At 39.6% G+C, this 21,294-nt stretch overlaps 3 protein-coding genes across 3 annotated transcripts; all 3 read right to left on the bottom strand.

Moving 5' to 3' along the window:
* Positions 1–308: 308 nt before the first annotated feature.
* Positions 309–4,982, bottom strand: LOC126755372 (uncharacterized). The gene is made up of 12 exons (XM_050467900.1): positions 4,718–4,982; positions 4,514–4,634; positions 4,335–4,454; positions 4,069–4,259; positions 3,836–4,000; positions 2,699–2,817; positions 2,090–2,240; positions 1,807–2,029; positions 1,598–1,696; positions 823–1,537; positions 639–769; positions 309–578 (listed from the first exon to the last, which is right to left on the bottom strand). The coding sequence occupies exons 1-12, from the start codon at positions 4,827–4,829 to the stop codon at positions 428–430; spliced, it is 2,298 nt and encodes a 765-aa protein (XP_050323857.1). The 5' UTR covers positions 4,830–4,982; the 3' UTR covers positions 309–427.
* A 247-nt stretch (positions 4,983–5,229) lies between these two features.
* On the bottom strand, positions 5,230–9,039 carry LOC126755410 (uncharacterized). The gene is made up of 12 exons (XM_050467960.1): positions 8,770–9,039; positions 8,468–8,708; positions 8,227–8,405; positions 8,001–8,165; positions 7,828–7,946; positions 7,518–7,668; positions 7,318–7,457; positions 7,129–7,217; positions 6,818–6,916; positions 6,020–6,755; positions 5,838–5,962; positions 5,230–5,777 (listed from the first exon to the last, which is right to left on the bottom strand). Exons 1-12 carry the CDS (start codon positions 8,909–8,911, stop codon positions 5,420–5,422), a joined length of 2,544 nt encoding a protein of 847 aa, XP_050323917.1. The 5' UTR covers positions 8,912–9,039; the 3' UTR covers positions 5,230–5,419.
* An 822-nt stretch (positions 9,040–9,861) lies between these two features.
* LOC126755893 (uncharacterized) lies at positions 9,862–13,876 on the bottom strand. Its single transcript, XM_050468616.1, has 11 exons — positions 13,644–13,876; positions 12,960–13,073; positions 12,719–12,903; positions 12,377–12,535; positions 12,072–12,181; positions 11,852–11,996; positions 11,659–11,777; positions 11,525–11,601; positions 11,342–11,461; positions 10,587–11,262; positions 9,862–10,530 (listed from the first exon to the last, which is right to left on the bottom strand). Exons 1-11 carry the CDS (start codon positions 13,874–13,876, stop codon positions 9,871–9,873), a joined length of 2,598 nt encoding a protein of 865 aa, XP_050324573.1. The 3' UTR covers positions 9,862–9,870.
* Positions 13,877–21,294: the final 7,418 nt, after the last annotated feature.

Here is a 21,294-nt window from a genome sequence, read left to right as displayed (position 1 = left end):
TTTCGAAGAGAATATAGAATATATTTGAAGAACTCCCCATCTGTTAATGGTTCGAATCGGTCTATGCCAGAATACACTGACTCAAAATTTGTTAGGAAAGTTGAAGATCTAGGCGTAATCGAACACTTTTTTAACCAGTTTATGAGATAAATATGGAGCGTTACGCCAGTTGAATTACATTCTCTGGTTTATTTAAATACAATACATTTTATCCAAAATCGAGTTACAAAACAGTTTCACAAAATACATTTAATAAAGTTGATTTGTTATTAATTGCAATATTTTTTTCATATTTTTTCATAGTCCCAATCATAGCTGTTAAAACCATTTACTCTGAAGTAACCATCTTTACTCTTTGAACTGCCTTCTTGACTTGTGGAGCTCGTTTTGAGGCCAACTTGCTACTTACCTCCGTCATCGCAAAATATCACCGCCGACGTCGACGCTTTATTTTAGGTGGTTCTATGAACCTAACGCGTGTAGGGCGTTTTATAAAGATCCTTCTGCCACCAGAGTCTGCTTGATTTGCCCATGAGCCGGGAGAGTTGTCAGACGCGGCATATTCGCGTGAACGCATTCTAGAATCCATAATTTAGTTGGAACACATACATTTTTATATTATTCTTTTATAGACCCACCCAAGTAAACTCGAGCTACGAATGACACCGATTGCTGCTTGCTTCTCATAGAGCATGACCAAGCAAATGCAGAAGAGTAGTACGATGAAGAGAATAATGAGTATGCCAAAGGCGCCAATGTGAAAACCATGCTGTAAGCAAGTTTAACTAATAAAATATTGAATGTAACATACTAGAATTTTACCAGAGAGCACTCGATGCACTCGTACATTTCACGTGAAATGCCCAAACTGGCGAAACGCAGATCTTCACAGCGTGGAAACTGCTCAAACAGCGGTGCAACTTGGCTCATTAGCTCTCGTGCTAGCAACTCGCTAATATTTTCGATCTTTTCCTGCATCAAATTTTCGAGTGTATGACAGAAATCGGACAACTCCTGCGCCTCACGCAACACGCGCTTAATGAGTCGTGTTAGATTGTTGCCCGGTAAATGGGTGCGCAGATTCCCAGACTGCTGCGTCAGCTTCAATATGCTTGCGGCAATGTTGCGTTTGAAGAGTTGTTCAAAAATGCAATCTCTAATCGTGTGCAAGTTGCAAGCGAGCATTTTCTGCTGCGTATTAATGTGCTCCGGGCGTGACTCAGCGATGTTGTAGTTGTACAACGTATTGTATAATTCATACCAGTTTTCCAAGTTCAGCTCCTGCCGTGCAACTTCAAACATGGCGCCAGATCGGTAGATCTGTTCGAAGAAAGGCAATTGCTGGTTGAGCTCTTGAGTCCATAGTTGTGTTTCTGGCTTGTTGTTGTGGTCGTCTATACGGCTACAAAAATCGTTTATCGCATAGCTAGTGAGTGAGAGTCTTAGTTTATCTTGGGCGTGTCCAATAGAACGCACTTGATTATGCAAGCTACAGTAATGGAATTCGGTTAGATTGCAGAAATCTTCATTTTCATTGCTGAAAATAAGAAAGATTTTTATTTGGACTATAGGTAAAGAATATATTTCGAACACTCACATCTCTCTGTGGTAATTGTAATAGACAACGCCATGCAGAAAGTGCCAGATAGCAAACAAGCAGAGCAATATCAAGCTAACAGAAATAGTGATAATGATGCTGAAAAATATACGAAAAGCAGATGCTTCAATAAGGAACTAAGCACTAAATGTGGAACCAATCAATCGAACTTCGGGCAGCCTTTTCTTCAGCTTGCCAGATTCACCTACCTCATCAACAAATACCTGGTAACGGTGCGATTCCTTGAACCAATTACAAAGTCTCCAAGGTATACGCAGAGTAAAGCAAGTATTAGAGTAGCTACTATGCTATAGACGGCTTCCAGGTGACTTAAGTTGGGTGACAAAAAGAAGTCTGCGTTTGTGTTCGTGCCACGATGGAGACGTGCAAGTTGTGCGAACTTTTTCTCATCGAGTGCGGTGTACTCAAGCGCTAAGTTTAAAACGGAAATTTAAGTTTGGGGCGGAAATAATTGATATCTATGGTACTCACTCTTCCTGGTCACGGTTGCATTCAGGTCTTTTCCGAGTATGTCAAACTCAGTGTACATATTAGTTGTTAGGTTTTCACGCATATCGTTCAGAGTTGAAGCGAAGAGGACTAATTCCATGAGTTTCACCAAAGTGTTATTGATGTTCAGGAGCTGGAAGAGAAATGAAATAATTGGTAATACTGGTACACAAATAATCGAGTTTAAGGAAAACTGAATAGTTTATTGTAATTTGATTTAAGTCTAGAGGTTTCTTATATGATAAGATTCGATTAAGTTCGACCAAGTTGAATAAGGGAAGTTAGGAATTGCTGTAATCATTTCAAATATCTTGAAAAGGGTTTATTTTAGATTTCAATGTGGTCCAATGGTTCCAGACATTTTTGATGAAGTTAAAGTTATGTTATCTTAAATTGAACTAAATGTGGTAAAGTGGGGAACAAACCAAGGGAAAAATTTGGAAAATATCTATTCGAAAAATGATCGCTCTTTGGTTGGCAATGTGAGATCATCGAGTGTTTTTCGACATGAAAATTCTTCTACTCAAAATTCTGATTTTGCGAGGGTCTGAAATATAATAATAGACTTCGAGAGCAAAATTTTTTCATTACCATCACAATCTGTTGTTCATTTGCCTCAAATTCGTTGAATAGCAGCGTAGAATAATCATTGAAATTTACGTACTGCAAATCCAATAATGCTGTGGTGTTACGATAGAAGAAACGGGTATCTAGAGAAAAGAAAGGAGAGCAGTTGTAAAATTATAATACTTAGAATAAAAGAAGTCGGTTCTTTGAAGACAGTCGAAGAAATCTTACGCTAAAGTAACACATCTGAATTCGCAGCTAGCAGAAGAAGCTGTGCTAAGTAGTAGATACGTTCCAATGCTAACCTACTGCAGGCTCTCTTTTAAGTATTATATAAGTTTAGGCAAGTGAGGAATGTTCCGATTTTGATCAAGTATCCTATGGCTAGCCAAAAAACATTAGAAGGCGAGCTAAAGAGAGAAGGCGAATTATTCCTCAATAGGGTTGTGCGCTGGGTTTGGAGCCCGCTACACCGCCAATGAAAGGATCTAAACAGCCTCGGATGAGAGACCCTGCTTTGATGCGACTTCGAACTGTGTGGGCAATTGTGAAGTAAAGTTCTCTTGCGACGAAGAAAAACCAAAGTCTTTATAAGTCACTCATTATTCCCGTCCTGCAATATGGTGCAGAAGCATGGACGATGACAACATCTGATGAGTCGACGTTATGAATTTTCGAGAGAAAGGTTTTGCGAAAGATTTATAGTGCTTTCCGTAATGGCAACGGCGAGTATCGCATTTGATGGAATGATGAGCTCTACGAGATATACGGGGGCATTGACATAGTTCAGCGAATTAAGAGACAGCGGCTACACTGGCTAGATCATGTTGTCCGAATGGATGAAAAATCTCCAGCTCTGAAAGTATTTGTACCCGCCGGGGGAAGCAGAGGACGAGGAAAACCTCCACTACGTAGGAAAGACCATGTTGAAAAAGACTTGACAATACTTGGAATCTCAAATTGGCGTCAAACAGAGAAAAGGAGCAACGACTGGCGTGTTATTGTAATCTCGGCTATAACCACGTAAGGCAGTAAAGAAGAAGAAGATACCTCAATGGTTTGTCGACTTCACAAAACAAGATAGTAATGACAAACAGTTGGTGGTTTAAAGTAAGAACAAACTAGTTTCTAAATCTCCAGTTTCTAAAAACCTTCACTCACGATCACTTAGCTGCATGACGTCCGCTATAAGATTATGAAGCTCCGTCTGCATTTTCTGTATGAGCGGCATCAGATCTATGCTTTTAACGGATAGTTTTCCCAAAATACTGCGTTCCCCCTTTTGTATGACTTTCGGAGCAACGATCTCCGCTTGTGCAGCTAAATCTGGTGATGGAGGAAATAAAAAATAATTAAAGTAACTTTATATTTAGCATTCGCATAATTATACTTACGCTTCGAAAAGTTCTTCACTTCGTTTCGTATGTGATCTAGATGTTGCGCGGACAATGGCTCGACTTGGAGCGGTGGTATATACTTTTCGAAGAAACCGCTAAGACGCAAGTTTTCAGCATTAGCATCAGTGGTGCCGTTATGTATAGTTTCTGTTGAGCTATAAGACTCAAATGCAAGCCACAGAAAGAAGCTACGCAATAAAAATAATAAAAATAGAAGCTGTCATTTGAACTGAAATTGAAAAGCAGCGAAAAATGGCACGTACATATATGGCAAAACCAAAAAGAAGATTGTTATAGAAAGCGCTAAACGCAAGTAACGCTCGAAGAGATTTTCGGCGCGATAAGTCTTCTGATGCACGCACTCGTAAATAAACCAAGTCAGGCTGGGAAAAAGAGTTTTATTTAGACACAATATTAAGAAAACTAAATTCGCTATACACACCCTAGTACAGTCATGATTATGGAGGTGCACAGAAACCCTATTAAAGCGGGAAACTCACGCAGTTGATTTTGCCAATCCGCATGGAGGAGCAGACGCGCGAAGCTATGACAGTCAAAATATCCTGCGGCATATTGAGAGTGTGTGAGAAGCGTTATTCATTGTTTGATATGCACACATACATATCCAGTAACTTTTTTAACAAACCTTCCATTAGCTCTCGCGGTATGCGCATGGAGTAAAAAGACGTTGAGGCATTGACAATTTGACCCACGATTTCGGGCAGTGGGCATTGAAAGGCTTCGCTGGTTAAATTCATTGTTTATTTAAGGCGCTAAGTGCGCGGCACTTTCCAAAACTGATTCTATATTTTACTATTTTCTTAAATTTAACACGATGTTTTTTAAGCTTTTCTATAATAAATAACTTTCAACGCGAAATTTAGTAAAATTGATTTTTTTTACGAAGCAAACAAATTTTTTTTCATATTTGAAAAATTGTTTTGACAAATGAAGGTTCGATTTGATATGGAGAATAGGAGAGTTTGAAAATAAATTTCAAAAGTGTTGTCTTTTTACTCTACAGAGACTTCACAAACTTCATGAAAACTTAATGAGAGCGTGAAAAGTTTTCGGTTTGAGTCTTTGGAATAACTAAAGTTTTCGAAAAGATTTTGTGATTTTCAGTATACTTGAAACACATAAGCAATTTCACGGCATTTATTTTAGAATATATACCACATACGAGTAAGTACATGTCCAGGTTTAAAACAAGAAAACTTCAAATTTGCTAACCGATCCTTTTATTGTGGTTTAGCAAGCTCAGCCTCGCTGGACTCCTCGGACGTCGTAATATCATCTGGGTTCAAAACAAAAAACTACCAATTTTATGCTGAATCCATTTTTTTGTTTAAGCAAGCTCAGCCTCGCTGGACTCCTCGGATGTTGTAGCCGTATCACCGCTTACTTTGGCCTCTGCTGCTGGTGTTACACTTGGCGCCGAACTTAAAATCGAATAAATTAAATCTCTGATCTTCGCCGTGCTGGAACGCTGAGCACTTGACGCTTTATTCGCATCGCTAGACGTTGATGGGGACTTAAAGGTGACATGTGCGTTTCTGAGCCGGGCGCCAAATTTATCTCTCCAATTACTTTTCGGCGGACTCGGCTCGTTTACAGGTTCGTTTACGGGTTCATTGTCCGGCGCAGCCTCACTGACCGCCGTTGTGCTGCTGGTAGGCGTTGCAGCGTCATCGGAAGGTGCAGATCTGTTGAGTATGGTTTAAAATACCATTAATATTTGTTGAAAATTTTAAGTCCAAACTTACCTACTGCCGGCACCGCTTTGCGTCGAATAGGGGTATTTGTCGTAGAGGTATGCGAGTAGCATGCAAATGATCAGTATCGGAAAGAGTAGTATGAGTATGCTGAAAGCGCCAATCCAGAAACCGTGCTGTAATAACGGTTAAGTGTATTACTTCAACTAAACTGAGTTAAGTCCACATTTTACCAAACAACTCTCGATGCATTCGTACAGCTGTCGCGGTATACCGACACTTGATAGCTTGAAGTCTCTGCAAGTCGGCATAAAGGCGACATGACTCGTATATAACATCATTTCCAAATCGAAATCCATTAGAAGTTGCCTCATTTCAATATCGAGCAATTCCTTAAACTCCAACTCGAAGTAATCATGTAATATACGCATTTCGCTGAGACTCTTCCGCAAGAGAGTGCTCAAATTTACCGCCGGCATTTGTGCGACAAGGCGTTCCGCATGCTTGGATAGTGCATCCACATTTCCAACTATATGCTTCGCAATCAACGTTTCGAAGACGTGCGTTCTCATTAGATGCAAGTTGCAGGCCAGCATTTTCTCATTATACGCTGTTTCATTGTCCAGGGTTGCCTCGGCCACGGTGGGTATGTGCGTGCTTAGCTGCTCACAAGCCGCATACCAATTTTCCATATTCATCTCTTGTTTCACAACATTAAACATGTCGCCCGAATTGAAGACAGTTCCGCTGAAATCTGCATACTGCAGCATTTGCAGTATATTCGAAATGCCCGCGACGCTGGGTAAGGCCGCACGTAGTGCCTCGAAAACACGCTGATTTTGTAGTTGCATAGCTTTGTATGTCTCTGCATCGGGGCCAAAAGCGCTCTCAGCGAGTAGACTGAGTATTTTATTTTGAGAGTCACAATACGATTTGGAGCTCAAACCGCAAGTGTTGTCGAGTGTGGTGCTTTTAAGAGAAATTAAATAGGTTAGTACTTTCTTCTTTTGCTTTATCAGCGAGTTGCTTACGTATCTTGCCTGAAATTGAAAAACGATGCGCCCAGAAAGAAGCTCAGGCTCGCTATCAGACAGAGTATAATGGACGTAATACAGATGAAAATGACGATACTGCAATGAAATTAGTAGATTAAGTGAGAATTGCACCGCGACCTTGTGCCCTCTACATGAAATTAGTAAGAGGATTAATTTTGTTAACCCGTGGTGGTATTAGGAATGTATGAGACCGATTTTGAAGTCTTCGTTTTTTTTAAGAATAATAATTTCTCGAAGGTTTGTTAGCTTAGTATTTCTCAGTACTAACACCGAACAATCTTACTCACCTCACTAGAATATATTTTCGCTTCTTGAAACGCATGAAGACCGCATGATACATAGCATAACAGAGTTGCATCCAGCACAGGACAGATATCTGTAAAATTATTATAATAAAATTGCTATATGTATAGATACTGAAGAAATTAGAATTGGTAAGCTTTCACCACAGCTATCCCCACTTTTGTTATACTCACCATTATAGCGATGATTAGAAAAAACAATTGGTATGAATATATATCATTTGGTAAGTGGATCATAACATCTCGTGGTACTTCCGAACGAAGTTTCTTCACTGCTTTGATAATTTCCAAATAATTGGCATTCATTTCATTTACTGAAATACGTGCACAAAATATGAAAACTGATTCGTGTTTTAACGAAAACATTAATTCACCTTTTTCCGCCCACATATTCGTGAAAACTGATCTGTAATAACTGTGTAAGTCCTTTAGGCTTTGCGCGAAAGCTTGCGACAAACTTGGCAACTCCATTGACATTTCAACGATGTCTTCTATGTTGGATAATACACGTTCGATATTGAGTAGCTGAGAGGCGAGAAAACAGAAGACCGTATCAAGAAAAGAGAATAGAGAGAAGAGAGAGAGAGAGAAAGTAACCATTGCGTTGAAAGATAAAGATTTATAGAGGCTTGTACTCTCCTGAAATTTGAGACTGTTTAAGGAAGCAGTTAAGTATATATTTACCGTAACAACTTTGTGTTCATCCCCGTTGAGCTCATTGCGAACAAGATTCATATAAGTTGGGTCCGAGATATTGTTCAAAAGCAAAAATGTTGTAGTATTCCGATGGAAAAATTTCGTGACTGCAAGCATTTATAATAGTACAAGAATATTTCAGCTTTATTCCTCGAACTTACGGTCTGTTAACTGCATAATATCTGCTAGAAGGGTCTGCATATCCTTGCGCATGTCCTTTAAGACAGGGTGAATAGCTAAGCTTTTCGAGTAGATGTCCATAAGCATACTACCAGCGGGGTTCTTTACTATTTCCGGCGCTGAGGAGTTAAGGTTGGATATCATTTCTGAAATTGATGTTTAGAATAAAGCTTGAGACTGCGTTTGTATTGCTTTGGAGCTACTTACCGTCAGCCAACTTCTTCATGAACTCTTGCACGACTTCGATATTTTCCGTAGATATATGATCGATGACATCTAAAGTCTGATCGTACAGCATTTTTACCATATTAACATTGCTATCTGGTTCGCGATAACTTCTTGTCGGATGGTTTTGATAGGAGGTATAAGTAAACCATATAAAGAAGCTAACCTCAAAATGAGAGATTATGAAACAAATTCAGTATGCTAAAGCACAAAGAACACGCACCTGTAAAGTATTTTCAGTAAAAATAGTAGAGTCGACAGTATGTAGCGCCATGAAGGCACAGGCGCTCTTTCAAAGCGTCGTTTTCTCTTTGGCCGAAATTGAAAGATGCACCAGATTAGACACAAAACTGGCAGTAGCGCTGTATAAATGAGTATACCAATCAACCAAGGAAACTCTGCCACATAATCACGCCAATCATTGTCAAGCAGTTTGTAGCCCAAGCCTGTGCAGTTAATGTATTCTGTAAATGGATACGATTCAGACAACAAAGCTTTGAATTCAGTCACTTCTTGAATACATGCCTTGTGTGAGACTTCTTGGCAGGCTTAATGCTTCTTTGGTCGCAAAAGCCTGTATGATGGCCTGTATCGAGAAGGGCAGTCCACAGATGTCCACGCTGGTGTAAGGCACAACTGGCAATGTTTTGAATTCGGATAATTTCATTATTGACGACTGGATATTTACACACAATTTGGACACTTCGGTAATAAAATGGTTTGTGGAATAAGATTATTCAAAAAAGAGTCTGGATTTACGTAACGTTTCTTTCAAAAAACCATACAATTTTCAAAACACAAGCAAATTTTTTAGGGAAATGAAAGTTCATAGTAGAAAACATTTGAAGTATTTGACGGTTCGATATGAAAGGAATACATAAATGACATGTGCGGCAATAAGAAATACTGTGGTTATCGTAAATATTGGAACACTGAATTTCGATCTTCCTCCAACCCTGTTTAAGACTTAAAGTTTTGCGATCGAATAGCAATACGGAACAATGCAGCTCCGAAAAAAGTTAAGTTTGGGATTTTATGTGTTACTTTTAAAAAATATACTATTATGTTGTCTTTGGAGCTGTCAAACCTTAATGAGATTTTAATAGATATTTAAATTTGAAGAACGGGAGATCGTATCACCAATTTGATAAAATGCTGTCTGGTGGCGACACACGCTCGCAGAATAGGACTGACAGATCGAGAAGACTGGGCAGGGCTCCATAGAAAAGATGGAGAATTTCTTGTGCACTAGACCCGCATTGGCCAGACTACGTTGTTAGTATGGTGGTATGATACACTGGAGGAGGTATCGATAGTGAGGCCGCAGAATCTGTTAAAATTCTCGCCAAGCACAGGCATCCTAAAGGATGACTACTTCTCTTGGACTTATCATGCGTGGCTTATTCGTATACCAGTTTAACTAAACCTAATCTAGTTCAGCAGGAGTGTCGATTTATGCTCCGAAAAAGGTGGTAACGGTTTGAATGATATAGAATCTGACCTAACAGAAACATCTAACCTAACTTTCTTTCCATTGAAAGTCATTTTGTGAAGTTTGCTTCAAAGCTTTTGAAAAGTCTGTATTTTAAATATGAAAAAAATATATTTCTACACAAAATTTCATAATTATTTTTTTTCCAATGTCTGCGGCGGTGGATATGTAACCAACGGTTGGCGATCCTTGGGTCCTTGAAAAACCATTACGGTTACTGTTTTGTCTTTTGTTGTGCCACCACCTACTAATTGCGCTTCCGCACCGACGCAGTTCGTTTGTGTTCTGCTGCGACATGGCAAGGGCAAAATAACGCTATCTCTTCGACTGCTACTGCACATCTGTGTTGTGCTCCGTTGACAACTTGTTGCACACATCTGTGGTGGATTTCCTTGACTAGTTCCTGCACACATCTGTGGGGAACTCTGTTGACAGTTTGTTGGATATATCATTGGTGGATTCTGCTGACAGCCAAAGGCACCCATCACTGGCGGTATAAAGTTTACCGTATTAATGAGTGGTGTACCGGCATGCGCTCCACCACAGTTCATGCTCGTTTGGGGAACAGCACATTCTCTGCCATCTATCGTAGATTGCGCAGCAGTGCCTGCAGTTTGCTCACATGGACACCCGCTTACTGCTAATGGCGCACGCAAGCAACCATCTGGTTTTGGTGGTTGGGTACAAGCAAATATCGGTGGTCCGCGTTTGTAGAGTTTGTACAGCAACAGTATAAGTAACATAATAAAAAATAATGTGAAGACTAGCAGGGCACTGCCGATAGCGTAGAGCATCTGAAAAGAATTGAAACCAATATTACAGCTAACTCATAACTGTATTGTAATCTTACCAGTAAGTCTTCAAGACAACCGCATTTTGAAGACTCATTCATTGCACTACGTTGACCACGGTAGCAGGGTACTGACTGTAAAGTTTTAGTGTACATTCTCAAATTTTTATCCAGCTTTTCGCTCAATGTAGCCAAGAGATTAACTTTCGACAGCGCATAAAATTTTTCGAAGACAACCAACTCACTTTGCGCACTCTCTAAAAGTTTTGTAAAATTCTCGTCACTCTTAGGCTGTGCATGTTGCTTGAGCTTGGTTAGCACTTCGTTCAGTTCGGTAGCGACAGGTACAAATGTTTTATCGTACAAATCTGTCCTGACGGCCTTTGGTATGGAATTTAGTTTGCATGAAAATATGTCCACGCCAGTTGTATTCTCTTTGTTGTACTCTTTTATGTAACCTGCATAGCTCGTATAGTCTTCATTAGTTATGAGACTTTGTATGTCGCTTTCGTACCACTTCTCTTGCGGGAATTCCACCACAACTTGGTGGTTATTCGTGGAATTGTCGCGATTTTTCTTGATCTTTGGTAGCATGCGCTCGATTTTGGGTAAAATATTCTCCCGCATTTGCTGAGTGGTCGACAGTTCCGCATTTTCATAGTCGTAAGCTTTGTCGGCATTGATATTATTAACTGGATCACAGCGCCAAGGTTCAGGAATGCGATAAGAGCTTCCCCTGTGAGTTGATGAAAAGAAAGAAAGGTAAAGCATGAATTTATATCGAAATAACTATTTTAAAGTAATATCAACCATACCGAAGATCCCGAAGATCATCCTCGTGGCAAATTCCCGTATGCAACACCATGGCGGGCAGGAAATGTAAGACTGTTAGCAAGGCTAGTACAGGTATGGTCAATATGTTGAGAAAAAGAAAGCTGGAAGACAAAAACACAATGGTTAAGTAATCATTACAGACAGTATTCATATAGTTTACACACATTTTGAGCATACAATTCGCGCGCGCATAGTAACGGCAAATACCGAATCCGAGTGCCATTAATAAAATGTAAGCAAGCTGTGTTGAGTAAAAACTTTGAAGTAATTTTAGAATATTTGACTTCCATATACTCACGGCAGCTGTTTCAAAAAACATAGCCATCGCTAGATACAGTATGGGATTCAGGATTTGTGGGTGTTCCGTAGATGATCTGTCGTCGATGTATGGCTTTGGAAGCTGTCGCAAAGTTGGCGCTAGTAAAGCAATAACAAATTTGTATGAGAGTGTAGTATAAATTGATATGCTTAAGTACATTCTTTAAACTTACTCAAAAATAAACCGTTTTCACTCATATCTGCGCTCAGTGTACTCTCCGCTATAGATTTTTGCAGCAGTGAGATATTCTCATATGCCTCCAATAGGTACTCTAAGTACTCATACGAGTATAAGTATTGCGTATAGACTGAATTTAACTATTTTTCATGAAAAATTTGACATAATTTTAACTAAAACTTTAATTCTTTTTCACTAAAAACCTATTCACTTACGTGCCACACATTAATGCGCTCTCTTTGCAGCATTTTGCTTTCTTTTAAGGACGTATTTTTGACGTTTGCTTGTAAAAATATGAAGGCTTCTCGCACAACTGTGCGAAGCACTGCAAAATTCAGCAAGAAAAAATAAATAGCACACTTGAAATATATCATAAACTGTGTGAGAACTACAGGCATTTATGGTATTGTTAGTGAAAAAATGATAGCTCCTAAAAGTATACTAACAAAAATTACACAAGTCAGCGCTCTTTCCCTAACTTAAGTAGGCGAATCCCAACTTATATCATACGTATACTTACAATCATCCATTTCTATGCCGAGTATTACCAACTCGTAGGCATAATCTCTCAATGATTGCAGAGCAGTTGAATAAAAGTCTCCATTATTGTTTAAATATTTCAGTTTTTCAAAATTTTTCTGTTCCGTCCTGGCTATTGTCTGCTGCCAATCAGCGAGTCCTGGATAGAAAATAAAAATTTTAGAACAGACCTCAAATGAAGTACACTTATGAAAGGATTTGGTGACGATATAGATCATAACCAGAAAGTGTTCTCTGAAAAAGCTTTTCTAGAACGCTTTCTCAGAGCGTTTCGGCAACGGAGATTGTTTGACTCCTGAACTCTTAATCCATATTAACTTACCGTCAGTTATCACTTTGTTGACTCCTATAGAAAACTGTGTGGGATTAACTTCATATTCCGCCTGATTCATATAATTTGCATGCTCATCGTCTAATGCTGATCTGGCGGTATCCCTAAAAATTTTAGAATCATTTTTGGTTCTGCGTAGTAAAAAATTCGTACGAAAAGTCAAATACAAGCCAATGCTGTAAGATAAATATTTTATTAAGACATAATACAAAAGTTTGTATTAAATACGTACGCAAGTGGCAACAATAAAAGCAACAACATGAAAGAGGTGAAGTAAAGACAACAACGATGCCGCTTCTTTGTAGATTTTTGTAGACCCCTGACAGTACAGCATAGCCAAAAGAGCCTAAGAAATAATTGATAAATAATAATAATAGCGATAGTGTGCGAGTCATAGTGTTACTTAAAAAAAAAGTAAATTTATGTTTTCGGTTATTTTCGGACATCTTCGGAATACTATAAAACTATTGTTATTGCTTTTTTTTTTAGTTAGTTAGTTTAGTTTTTTTTGCAAAACTATTCTAAAATGAGTTAGAAACTTTTGGAGTAATTCGGAGTCAGTTATTTGCCTATATTTTGAAGTTTTATATCAATTTTTTTTACAAATACGTATTTTTGTATGAAAATGATAAATTTCTCTAATAAATAATAATACTCTAAAATGAAACATAAGCATATGTACATATGAACATATGTATGTATGTATGTATATTCGGATATTTTCGGATTACTATAAATTGATAATTATTGCTTAATACTACTACTAGGTGCTATTATTTTTTTGTAGAACTATTCTTTAAACTAGTAATAAGCATTTTAAATTTTCGGAGTAATTCGGAGTAGCCACTTTATTGAAGCTTAACATAAACTTTTTCTTAATTTAATATTTTTCTAAAAGAATTGCAAATTTTCTCACCAAAAAAGCGTCGTTAACGCCGCAATGACCAATAATATGATTAGCAGTGGAAACTTAGCCAGCAACTCAAACCAATCATATTTTACGACACGCGGTCCAAAGTCACCATTCTCAACGTAACCCTGTGGTATCTCTGCGAGCTCAAATGCATTGAAAGCCCAACCGGAGAGGCGCATAAAAAACTTCGCTACACCACAATCGCCGTCGTAATGATATTCGGGGTATGAAATCATATTTTTTTGCGCGCTTATTATTCCGAGACACACTTCCAAAGTTTTTTTTTCAGAAAACGAACACAAATTTGGAAATAATATGAGAAAGATTTGTAAACAAATTTCAAACTCAAAAGTCTTGTTACGAATTACAATTTGATTGTATAATGTAAAAAGGGAAATCGTTGCCACGTGACAAAAAAAAAATAAATTAGGTGGCGTAAAGAATATTTCAGTAGTCGAAAAATTTGTGAATCTATTTGATCGTAAATAAAATAAACTTAAGACAACGAGGTCAAAAAACGATCTTTAATCGTTGCAATTGAGCTAAGCTTACATTCTTCTTCGATAAATCGTTTTGTACTCATTACAAGCTCGATTTCTCCATTATTTCCCAACCATTGCTGCGTTTTTTAAGTTTTTTTAATCCGAAACTTACCTAGTGATCTGAATCGCTGAACCTGGCCTCATTAACAATTGGATTGAGGTTCTACCTGGTACGGCTTGTATGGAGGTCTCTTAGAATATAAGGGTTTTTTTGCTGATTAGTTAGCAAGAAAAGATTATTCAATTTAAGACTGGAAACTGATCAGATACTCACTGTCTTCTGCAGTAACTCACAAGTGGTCCAATGCTTCTTGGCTTAAAAGGGTTCGCCTATTCTTAGTTTTAAAGGCTCAAATCGGCTATGGTCTATGGCAAGAAGAGGTTCTCCAACTTCATACTAGAAACCAATCAAATGTTTACTGCCTTTAAGCGGTTTAATACTGAATGGCTGGGACTCTTGTGACCTTGAGTGGCGCAGATCAGTCGTCGGTATATTTTTGGTCACAAGATCTGCGGTAACTCACAAGAGATTCAGTGCTGCTTGGCTTCAAAAGGATTCGCCTCTTAGTTATTAGTTTTAGGGGCTCAAGCCGGCTATGGTCTAACGCTCATTGGAAGAAAAGGTAGAAAACTTATTTTGCCACCTCCTATCTTCGGCTTTTTCAAGACTAAGGTTGAAGCAGCACACCTTACCAACTGGAATAGGGAGGAAGTTAGCTAACCAAGAGCTTCCTTGAAGTTCTTGCTTAGACAACAACTTATTGTCTTCAAGAGTATTTGCTACTTATTTTCGACTGTGGATCAGTCTTATGACTATGTTTTGATATTAAGAAGATGGGAATCAGCCTGATGACTGCGTTTTGAACTTCAAGTTGCTGCAGAACTTTACTAGGGTTGGTTTAAAACTTCTTTGCAGACTATGAAGTCCACAATCAACCTCTTCTGTGATTGTGCTTCAGCTGATTTCTGGTAAAAAGTATTATTAATACATCTCAGAAGTGAAGGGAACTCTTTAAATTTCTGAAGATTTGACATCTTTCTAAATCAAATAAAACTTGTAAGAAGTAAAAAACAGAATGCATCAAATCAGCTGGAGATCGACTCCACCTACTAACACATATCCACTAAAAGGGCACTATGTATCACACAATCGCTCTAGTTTCTATAATTACGGCTTGGCGTCTATATGAATATGCTTCGTTTTGCCAGAAGTCCAACTTACCTGAGCGCTCACTTTCCAAAGACACACCGCAAGAGCTTAAAATATCGAAACAGCGCACTATAATTATCCGACTTGCTACTTATAATTTCCGGCGAAGCGATGGATTTTATGCGAAAATTGAAAATTATACAGTAGAAAGACATAATGCTTTTTGTTATTGTTATTTGCTTTCTTGCATTTTTATTGTTGCTGCCTGCAAATCGATTACCGCTTTGTACCACAGCTGTGGCAGTCGGCAACTGCACGCTTGGCGTGAGCCAACACAGCGCCGCTTAAGCGAGCGCGCCCACTTCGCACGCCCGACGCCGCGCAGTTGAGCGCGCAGTGTGGCAGCAACAATGACATTCGCCGGTTCATTGCTTCTGCGTTGAGGTTAACGAACAATTGACTGGTCAATGGGGCGGCAGACTGGCTGCTTCTGATGGTTGTGTCAATTTTCAAACGACGCATTGATTTTTTTCTAGCCGCCGAGTTGTACAAGTACCAGCGTGTTGTAGAATGGAGGAAAAAATCGCAGAATTCGCACGTTGCAAGCAATTGCAATAAAGTATTGGGTGGATGTGGTCAACTGGAAGTGCGATAGATTGCAGGCGACTCCGAAAATCCATTACAGTTCAATGGCTAACACACCCACAGAGCCGCACACACGCACACTTGCCATATGCCACATGAAACATTCGCTTCCATGTTTGCATATTCGCATTGGACCGCATGTTGCTGCTGCCGTGGCGAGTCTGATTTTCAGCTGGTGCAGCATTGTTTATGCGGGGAATTGACAGCAACGCATGCAGACCAACTGGCCTCAGCGGTGCTCGTCATTGCCAGCAGAACCACCTTGTGCAGCAATGCGATCTTCATCCTCTCGATCTGGTTTGTTTGTGCGCATGCGCGCTTCACTCGTCAAACAATCGTCAGCACAGACAAGCCATTGTGTTGGCTATACGACTATCCGTACCCCCGCTATTGATGTTGTTGTTGTGTCGTTGTCAGTTTTTGCTTCTGTTAGACTTGTGCGGATATGTTATTGTTTTTGCTCTTGTTAGTGCTATTGTTGTTGCATTGGTTGTTGCTGTTGTTTGCAGTTGTGTTGAGTTGATTAGACTTGTTCACTGACTTTCCCAAACCACCTTTCGACGAAATGTCAATAAACATAGATACGCTGTGGGTCTAGCGGTCAGTCGCGCTGATTGCTGTTTGTGAATGATTTGCGGTGACCACCATAACGATGTTGCCGGATCACGTAAATAATATTTTTTTGTCCTAATGCGATGAAGTCCTTATGGAATCAACGTAGAGTCAGATGACTCAGTCGAAACTAATTTTACACCTATTCTGCTGACTTCGGAACCACGAATAGCGGTGAATTCAGTGAAAGCATTGTTGTTGTAATATAAACAGAAAAGATTTCAACGCAATTTTGATTAATGCTACTCAGTAGACAGTCCTTGGCTGGATACTACTGTGGGATCGTTCGCGTTACGTAGAACTGACTGTCAAACTGTCCATATGTCTGATTCTAGGGATACAGTAGTGGGGATGGCTCTCGTTAAGTAGGTTTTCACTTTGTGAATTTAGCGAAGGTTTAATCAGTTTTTTGAGGTAATGACGGCAGAAACCTTTATTGAGATATTTACTGGAAGAGCCCAAACCGCTTACCGTCGTCTTCAGCCGATTACGACTCCTCTTTTTTGGACTTTTTGTTCTTTTCCGCAGAGGCACCAGCACCAGTAACTGAAGCAGAGGCTGCAGAAACAAACTTTCTGGGATTCTTGATGAATTCCTTGATGACAGAAGCTTCCTGCCAGAATCCATTTTAAGGGGGAGGAAAATAGCAAATCTTGGTGCGACGTTGTGCGAAGTTTTCATGATCAAACATCTGCTGTTATTACGATATTTCGATAAGCAAAACTCCACATACATGAAAAAGCTTAATAGGTAATGCTTAGAAAATTACTTTCAGAGTGCTTGAGCCTTAAAGGAGTTGATGTTTTTAGGTTCGGTTTCGTACAAGATAGATATGTAAGTAGTAAAATTGATGCAATGCGATCTATGGTCTATGGTGCCCTCCCCTATATCACATATGGTCACAAAGGTCCAGCATCCTGAACAATTCTGGGAGCCTACTGGGTGCGAGGTGATGTGATCCCTGTCCATGTAGATGAAATCTACTTGAGTCTTCTACTGCAAGTTGCTGGGCAATCCCAAATCAGGGAATTCTGGAGTTTCCTGTTCCATGTGGCGGAACCGGCAGTTTGTGTAAGAGACTTTGCCCATGTTGGACAAGTGTTTCCTGAGCCTGCAGTGTCCTGTATAGAGCTCGCAAGCAGCCGGAATTTGTCCGTTGGAGCTTGATCATTCCTTTAAACTTTGCCAGGTTGTACCTGCCCATGAGTAGCTTAGCATGGCGCATTCCTGCTGCCTTCTGCCAATGCTGTGCACTCTCCACTCTCTCCGTCATTCGCAGCAGCTTTTTTATGGTGTGGGACCCCACTGCAATGCATGATTCTAGCCCCATCAGCGTACAAGTAACCCCAAAAGGCTTTGGCTAGCGAGGTAAAGTGTCTGAAGCCTTAAGGAAGCTTATGTTTTCGGGTTTGATATCATTCAAATCACTCTAAGGTTCTGGCTAAAGTGTCTGTTAACCCTTGTAAAATGTCTTTCCAGAGCTCGAGCCTTAAGAAAGCTGATGTTTTCGGGTTCGGTATCACACAAATAACCCTAAAGACGCTGGCTAGCGAAATAAAGCGTCTGCTAACTGTTGTGAAATGTCTTTTCCAGTTAAGATGTGTGGTTTCGTAAGCCTCGTATATGCGTCATGGCTATTGAAACTATTTTTAGGACCCTCGACAGCCTCAGTTTCAGTTTTTGGTTGAAGACAACACTCGTACATAAGCGAGTACTCCACTAAGTGCTTGCAATATGAGCACGAAAGCATTCCCTACAAAAATGAAAGAAAATTTTTGTACTCATATCCAAAAGTCTGGCAACTCCAAACTTAATATCGTCTTCGCCTACCCACTGCCAGTCAACAAACAGCGCAAATGTTGTTAACAACTGGTTGACTGACCGTCATCCATACTACAACACACACACACGCATACATACAAACATATAGACAATGCCATGCCTAGCGCTCGTAATCACTGTCGTTATAGCCGGTTGTTGCTGTTGTCGCATTGTTAAGTGGATTTTCGTCGCCCATGAGTGGTGGCGTAGTTTTCATATTTATTTTTGATGTGATTTAGATTCGTTTAGACAGGTGAAAGGCTAAATTGTCAATTTGCAAAAGGCAGTCAGCGGGACGACCAAACCAGTCAGCGAGCGCGCACAGCCAACAGTAAATAGAGAATAGAGCAAAAAAAGCAACAACTACAACAATAACTGTAATTGCAGTGCAGCGAAAAGTGGGTCGTCGCTCTTATAGACCCACACACACACACACATTTATTCAACTTTTTGCATTCGTGTCGCTGCAGCAGTTGTTGTTGCATGCCACCGCCAAATCATTGTTGTTGCTATCGCGCTACGCTAGCGCTGTGGCTTTGCCATCACCAAGCAGCGGGTGAGTGAGTGAGTGACTTGTTCCACCTTCAACGCGTTATGAGGCGAGAAAAAAATGCCAGCAAACAACCGTCAGCAACAGTTAGTTACCCACTTCCTCTGCCGCAGGCCATATAGCCTGTCTGTCTGCTGCTCTAGCAGCCAAACACACTCACACACACATAGAGTGTTGTGCTTGCAACCCACTCTGCTGCCTGTTGCCCACCCAGCCCAACTGGTTGACGCTTGGCTGTCAGTGTCAGGCGGCATTGTGTTGTCGTCGTTAAGTGGCAGTGTTGCCAATAAAAAGCAAAGCAACTAAAACATCACCAGGCAGTCACCACCGAAATATGCAGTCGCATAAAAAATAGTTTATTCCCGTTAATAATTCAGCAATTTCTCGTTGCACATTGCTCCTACAGCGCATTGCCGTTGTTATTGGTTATTGCTGTTTTTTTTCCGCTCGTTCGATGCATCGCAAATTGGAAATTTATGAAAATGAGTTAGTTGCTCATTTTCCGCTTATTGTTTGCTGTCTACCAGGCTCTCGTTGCAGTTGGTGTTGTTGCTGTTGTTGTTGTTGTACTTGTACTGGAAATTTTTTGCTAATTTTCATTTATATTGAAAGAGAAATTGATTTTTGACTTTTCGTTTACCGAAGTGGAGCAATTTGAATGTCCTTGTTTTTGTTGTAGTTTGGTCCCAGTGACCTGGAAAGCAGATAAGCCAATTTGCAAAGTGGAAAAGTTAAGTATTTATAATTCTTAGTAGGTGAAATTCATGTGGACGCGCTGCAGGCATTTGTGGTTCTAGTAGTTTGTATGGAAAACGGATGTTCAGCAGTGATTTCAGTGCAAAAGTAGACTTAGAACCATTAAAGCACTAGTAGTGGAGTTTAAAGGTTTTTTTGGTTCAGAAATGATTGAACTAATATTCTCTTAAGTTATAACTGCTCAAAAGTAATCAATTCTACTAGTCTCATGAGCAAGTAAGAGCGCTGTAAATCGCTCTAAACTGCTTCGAACAACTTACCATCCTCTGTAATATGAAAACACCTAGCATCAAACACGCTGGAGATGGGATTCAGATGTCGAAAACGTTTCGCTTTTACTTGTAGCTCTGTCAGCGGGTCTTAACCACCTCTTTTGAAATAATCTCTTTGAAAAATTGCTCGTTTTTCTCTCTCTTTTCTTGTTCAGGCGCACGGCGCAAAAATAGTTCCTTTTTATATCAGAAATCGATGACTACTCCTCATGGACCTAGTAACTGAACTCCATCTGGTATCGCAAAGGACCAAAACTGGTCTACGCATGGCTTATTGGCTTGCCAGATTAACCTAATCGAACTTATATACTTTTCTTGGAAGCTTCTTTTCAATCGAGCAACATAACCCTTTGAAAATATATTGATGAACCCATTGCCGGTAGAATATCCAGTCCACGCCCAGCTTGGTTTCATAGAAGTCGTATTAAAATTCATAAATCTATAGTCCAATAATAAAAACTGTGGAAACTCATTGCATGCGGGAACATATGGTATTTCTTATTAGCCTCTTTTACACAAAGCCCAATCAATTTTAGTTGCTCACATTTTGTGCGGTACTTCCTAATCTTGGCTACTTTTTAGAATATTTTTATTGTCATTCCGTGACTCTGACTTTATTCTCTAGACCGTTTTCCATACAAGAACTTGAGTTTGACCGATGAGTTTATATACCAGTTATATGCCATAGTTTTCTGATCAAAAAAATTTCTGCTGATATTATAGCGATGTTTTGGATAAAAGTCTAAACCAAATTTTGTGAAGATATCTTGTCAAATAAAGAAATTTTTCATACGAGGACTTGAGTTTCAACGATCAGATTTTATGGCAGCTATATGCTATAGTTGCCCAATTTCAACATATTCTTCGGAGATAGTAGCAATGTCTGGAATTATTATCTTTACCCAATTTTGTGAAGATAGCGTGCCAAATAAAAAACTTTCCCATACAAGGACATGTTTCCGATCCTTCATTTTGTTTGACAGCTATATGGTATAGCTATCCGATATTGGCGGTTCCGACAGGTGAGCAGCGTCTTGATGAGAAAAAGACGTATACAAAAGAAGACCAGATTGCATATATACAGATGGTCATGGCTAAATCGACTCAGCTCGTCACGGTTATCACGATTGCTGAGCAACAACTTGAAAATTATCCAGATTTTCATCGAAAAACCATTTTAAGCGATAAGGTTCATTTCTGGGAGAATGGCTTCGCCAATAAACTGTGAGCTGAAATCGCTACCGCCCAATGATAACAGAATTTTTTTGGCCCGAATTGGATGATATGTATTTGGACAACAGCACGG

This window comes from Bactrocera neohumeralis, chromosome 4 (assembly GCF_024586455.1).
Source record: "Bactrocera neohumeralis isolate Rockhampton chromosome 4, APGP_CSIRO_Bneo_wtdbg2-racon-allhic-juicebox.fasta_v2, whole genome shotgun sequence".
NCBI classification, from domain to species: Eukaryota; Metazoa; Arthropoda; class Insecta; order Diptera; family Tephritidae; genus Bactrocera; species Bactrocera neohumeralis.
Note: the sequence above shows the minus strand (reverse complement) of the source record. Positions and strands in the feature narration are given on the sequence as shown.

Excerpts from the sequence above, each read along its gene's own strand:
- LOC126755410 (XM_050467960.1), bottom strand. The coding sequence starts at position 8,911 with ATGAAATTATCCGAATTCAAAACATTGCCAGTTGTGCCTTACACCAGC. Across the intron at positions 8,709-8,769 it reads GCCAAGAAGTCTCACACAAG|AATACATTAACTGCACAGGC; the intron begins GCATGTATTCAA and ends ATCCATTTACAG. Across the intron at positions 8,166-8,226 it reads CATGAAGAAGTTGGCTGACG|AAATGATATCCAACCTTAAC; the intron begins GTAAGTAGCTCC and ends CATCAATTTCAG.
- LOC126755893 (XM_050468616.1), bottom strand. The coding sequence starts at position 13,876 with ATGATTTCATACCCCGAATATCATTACGACGGCGATTGTGGTGTAGCG. Across the intron at positions 11,778-11,851 it reads TGAAAACGGTTTATTTTTGA|CGCCAACTTTGCGACAGCTT; the intron begins GTAAGTTTAAAG and ends TTGCTTTACTAG. Across the intron at positions 11,263-11,341 it reads GATGATCTTCGGGATCTTCG|GGGAAGCTCTTATCGCATTC; the intron begins GTATGGTTGATA and ends ATCAACTCACAG.
- LOC126755372 (XM_050467900.1), bottom strand. The coding sequence starts at position 4,829 with ATGAATTTAACCAGCGAAGCCTTTCAATGCCCACTGCCCGAAATCGTG. Across the intron at positions 2,030-2,089 it reads TGCAACCGTGACCAGGAAGA|CGCTTGAGTACACCGCACTC; the intron begins GTGAGTACCATA and ends TTTTAAACTTAG. Across the intron at positions 770-822 it reads AGTGCATCGAGTGCTCTCTG|CATGGTTTTCACATTGGCGC; the intron begins GTAAAATTCTAG and ends ACTTGCTTACAG.